The following is a 4,863-nucleotide window of genomic DNA, read 5'->3' on the forward strand; positions in this document are numbered from 1 at the left end:
TACAAATAATAATCAAATGTTAGCGTGGTCTTTTTGACCCCACTGTCTAAGGTACAGTGTAAACGACCAAACCTTAATATGTTGTGGAATAATTAAAAAATTTATTGAGGTTAAAATACAGTGACAGTGCTTTGTAATAGGGTTATTATAGTTATTTAAAAATATAACCAAATCTAGAAAAAAATAGAAGAAATAAAAGGACATTAGCTGAAATCAAATCAAACAAAATCTTTAATATAACTTGTTTTATCTCAGCTAGTTGCCAAAGCAAGAATTCTTATTTTCATTTAGTTAAACTTTGAATGTAGCCTACTTAAAAAAAACTAAAACTGAAATAAAAATGTATTTTAAAAAAATATAAAAACAAAATTAGGCTACTAAACCATAACATTTAACTGAAACAGGAAAAATTTAAATAAAATCTAATTCAAAATATGAATTAAAACTATAACAGAATCTCAATGAAAACTAAAATAACATTGCTTTGTACTCTATTTCTTAATTTGATCTTTTACTATGAATAACTACAATTATTTCTGACTTTTAGTCAAGAAGTTGGTAGGTAAGTTTAGTTGATGGATGAGTTTTGAACACAGCGGCATCTACTGTACAGATCTGGTGAGTGCAGCTCTTGTTTTGTCATGTATTCAGTGACTGTTCAGAATGGAGTACCAGTGTACTGCACAGTATATACTGTGTACCTTCTATTTAAAATAATATGTAAAATATGAAACAATACGTTTCAAAAGGCAGTATGCTTGACTGTTATCTCATGACCACGGTCTAGTTATCATCCCGGAAATAGTTATTTTGCATCCTTAATCCAGTTTTTGAGTAAAAATGTGCCACTATTCGCAGTCAAAGAAAGAGAGAGAGAGAGAGAAAAACATTCAAGTCAAACACATTATAATTTATAGTGTTCTCTGCTGCATGTGTTGTAAATTTTGGCAGATGTAGTAGTTCATCTGGATGTTGCATAGAACATTTGTATAAAGTTCACAGTATATACTGCAAAAAAAATTAACATTATGCATTATACATGTACATTAACCAATCAGATCAGTGAACTATAAACTGTAATACTTTCTTCTGAGATTTAGGCCTATTTTGTATTCAGAATCAGAAGTGAGTTTATTTCTTGGTATTTTAATGTCAGTTTGAGTGATCTATATATCTCATTATTCAATACAAATGTAAATGGAAGGTGAAAATGTTTCTGGTTATTTTCAATAGATCATAGATTATCGTAATGAGCATATGATATCATCTCAAATCACTCAGATGTACACATTTAACCCATTTGTGTGTCTCAGTATTATCTTATCTCTCCTGCATAACTACTTGTTTAAAACACAGTCCACATTTTCTCCCAGTTTCCACATTCCTAAAGGACCCCTCTGTTGCAGTGCCAGAGGGGGAGGCGTCCACAACAATGCCTGATGGGAAATGGTCCAAGGTTTCCTGTGCTGAGCTGCAGATAACAACTTACTGTTTAGAGAGCTCAGCCTGAGGTCTTCAGAGATACTGGGCTGCTGGACGAGAGCCAGGTACTGCTCAGCCTCGCATGCACAAACACAGCAAAGCTCAGATTTTCATGTTTGTTTGCTTATTTGACCTCCTCCAAGCTAGTTAAAGGTTACTTCTGCTCCCTTTGCTGAAGGTCTTCCGTTATATGACATCGCATGCTGGTATCTTACTGTGGAAAAAATCTGAATCATATTTTAAATTGTTCAGTTCCTGGTGTCATAAGCCAACTTTATCTGAATTTTCAAATTTCAGATAAATTTCTCTCTCTCTCTCTCTCTCTCTCTCTCTCTCTCTCTCTCTCTCTCTCTCTCTCTCTCTCTCTCTCTCTCCTCTAACCTCTAACTAGAGAGAAGTCTCTCTCTCTCTCTCTCTCTCTCTCTCTCTCTCTCCTCTAACCTCTAACTAGAGAGAAGTCTCTCTCTCTCTCTCTCTCTCTCTCTCTCTCTCTCTCTCTCTCTCTCTCTCTCTCTCCTCTAACCTCTAACTAGAGAGAAGTCTCTCTCTCTCTCTCTCTCTCTCTCTCTCTCTCTCTCTCTCTCTCTCTCTCTCTCTCTCTCTCTCTCTCTCTCTCTCTCTCTCTCTCTCTTGAAGCATGGGGAGCTATTCTCCATGTGCCAGAGGGATCAGTAGGAGGCTGAAAGAGAAGATGATTAATTAGCATTGCCTCTCTGCTTTGGCTGTAGACTGATCTCAGCCTAGATACTCTGCGGGCTCCTCTTATGTAAAACTGTCGAATAGCATAGTGTGGCATAGAACGATAGCAGAAAACAAACACTGCATGCTGTGGCGTATGTTCAGGCCGGTTGGACATCCATATCCAGAAGTGTAAACACATTGGTCTTTTAGTTCATGAGTTTTTAACCGCTGATCTATCTTAAAGAGATAGTTTGCGCAAAATCTAACTATCCAACTATCCCTTTAAGCCTTATGCATTTTCTAAATGTCATTTACAGTCACATTTTTCAAAACTTGATTGGTCATGTGACGAGAGAGGACCAATAACATTTAACCTTTTTGACGTCCCACCTGGCATGATGCATCAAAAGGGGCCACTTTTGAAATGAACACAAGGTCTGTTGGCGTACATTTTGGTCTGTTTCTCACACAATTATATTGTATGGCTTCAGAAGACTTGGAATATTGTGCTTTTTTAAATCACAGACTTTTTGCCAAACATCTCATTTTGTGTTTCTTGGAAGAAAGACCATAATATGAAGTTGGAATGACATGAGGCTGATTAATGTGATAAAGCTCTCATTTCTGGGTGATATGTACCTTTAAACTTTAAACCTGTGTCAACCTAATTAGCAAGCTCATATTGTCTGTGCTTTGAGCATTTTTTCTTTATATTAGCAAAGCAAGCAGAACCAAGTGATGATGTAAGTAGTCTTTGCGCTTTCTAGCAATCACTGTTAGCCAACATGCCTGTGTGTTCACACAATGTTACTTCATACGCTCCTCTCCTCTAACGTTTGTAACGGTCGGTGCTTTTTTTAGAGCAATCCAAAGGTTGCAAAGGTCCTCAAATGCATATCAACACAGCTGAAGGTAAACTTAACAAACAACAGCATTTTATTGACTGAAGTCTAGTGAAAAATACAATAATAAGCATTGGACACAAGCCATTTTAAACACAAGTAATCTCTTTAAAAAGACATCGCGAATATAAGGCCAAAACTACTAACCTGAGATATCCCACAAAACCTCAAAAAATTGGCCAATTCTGAAGAGTTTTTTTTTTTTTTTTTTTACATTTTAGAAAAATAGATAGATTTGCAAGAAAAGACACTTTTTTACATTCAAGAGCCATTGGGAATGTTTTTCCTCTACTGGTTTGTTAGTAAGACACTTGAGCTGCGGTTCGGGGAGAAGATGAATAGCGACGGGGGGAATGTGTGAGACAGGGCGGGACAGATGGAGCGAAAGGAGAGAGATGAGAGACATGAGAGCGAGGGTGTGAACGGGAAAGCGAGCCTCAGGCTTCCTTTTCGTCCTTTTCTCTCTGTGTTTTTGTCTTCGTGGGAGCCGGCATGGTCGCCGTGCCCCCCAGCCAGTCCCAGTGAGCGAAGAAAGGCGCAAAGTTGGTGCCTGGCTGCTGATGGTGAGCGTCGTGTCGCAGCGCGCCGCCCCAAAGGCCGAAGGGAACCAGACGGTGCATCGCCCAAGGGAAGTCGTACCCGCAGTGGTCCTCGGTGGACACCCAGATGTTGAACAGCATGAACGCCCAGGTGGTGAGACAGTGACACTGGAGCAGCAAAGGATCCACGGTGGTCCAGAAGCCCACGCTGAAGAGCTCCCATGCCGAAAGGTACTGCGTGACCAGGCTAAAGGTTTGCCGGTATTGGTGGTGGAGCGCGTGGAAGGTGCGGTACAACCAGCCCACGCGGTGATGCAGAAGGTGCCACAGGTAGTACTGGAAGTCGAACACCACGGTGCAGCCCATGATGCCCAGCAGGAAGGCGGTGAGCGTGGGCGCCTCGCGGGGCAGCGGCACAGGCGGACGCCAGATCCACTGGGCCACGGCGGCGGGGAAGATGTAGAGCAGATGGTTGTATGTGGTGAGCGCCAAAGTGGCTCCAATGTTGGACCAGGTGACGGAGCGGTCCTGGTGGATCTGGTAGCGGCGGATGGAGGGCCAGGTGGGCGCCAGCAGGTCCAGCACGGTGTAGAAGAACACCAGCACCAGGTACATGGACACCGAGAGGACGACGGGAAACAGCGGCGAGCGCAAGCTGCTCTCGTGGTTCTGCTGGAGGTAATCCCACATGGGCTGCAGCACGGAGCACTCCGACAGAGCCCAGGTTACGTTGCTGACGTTCAGCGTGCCGCGTATGCTGCCGGGACTCATGGCCGGCTACGTGTTGTTAATGCAACAGCCGGCGGCAGGATGGTGAGGATGCTGGCAGCAGCCGGCGGTGACTTTCTCTTGTTTTGAGTGGTGGATGGGGCTTTTTTATAAATGATCTGATCTGCACCAAATGAGGCAGGCCTTTACGCCTCTAAAATGTGTCCAAGCACCACCTCCTGCATCTGTAGCGTCTCTCTCTCTTTCTCTCTCTTTCATTCTCTCTCTCTCTCTCTCTCTCTTTCATTCCCCCCCCACACACACACACACACTACCACCACCACACTCTTTTTCTCTTGGTATGGTGTGTGTCTGAGTGAACGCTCTTTCATTGGTAGTTTGAGGATGATCCAACATTTGACCAGCCGAACCGTTAAGTCCCTGCACCACTCATTTCTGACCTAAAAATGGAGAGAAAGAAAGCCAGAAATCTGTTTGTTTGCTTGATATGAATCATCTGTATTGCACACATTACGAACCATTAACAATGT

General features: G+C 42.4%; 1 protein-coding gene across 1 annotated transcript; it reads right to left on the bottom strand.

Moving 5' to 3' along the window:
- Positions 1 to 2,439: 2,439 nt before the first annotated feature.
- ch25hl2 (cholesterol 25-hydroxylase like 2) lies at positions 2,440 to 4,556 on the bottom strand. The gene has a single exon (XM_077194203.1). The coding sequence runs from the start codon at positions 4,373 to 4,375 to the stop codon at positions 3,503 to 3,505; it is 873 nt and encodes a 290-aa protein (XP_077050318.1). The 5' UTR covers positions 4,376 to 4,556; the 3' UTR covers positions 2,440 to 3,502.
- Between the last annotated feature and the right edge of the window lie 307 nt (positions 4,557 to 4,863).

The sequence above is a fragment of the Siphateles boraxobius genome, unplaced genomic scaffold (genome assembly GCF_051911475.1).
Source record: "Siphateles boraxobius isolate OS27281-9 unplaced genomic scaffold, OSU_SipBor_1 11, whole genome shotgun sequence".
Classification (NCBI taxonomy): domain Eukaryota; kingdom Metazoa; phylum Chordata; class Actinopteri; order Cypriniformes; family Leuciscidae; genus Siphateles; species Siphateles boraxobius.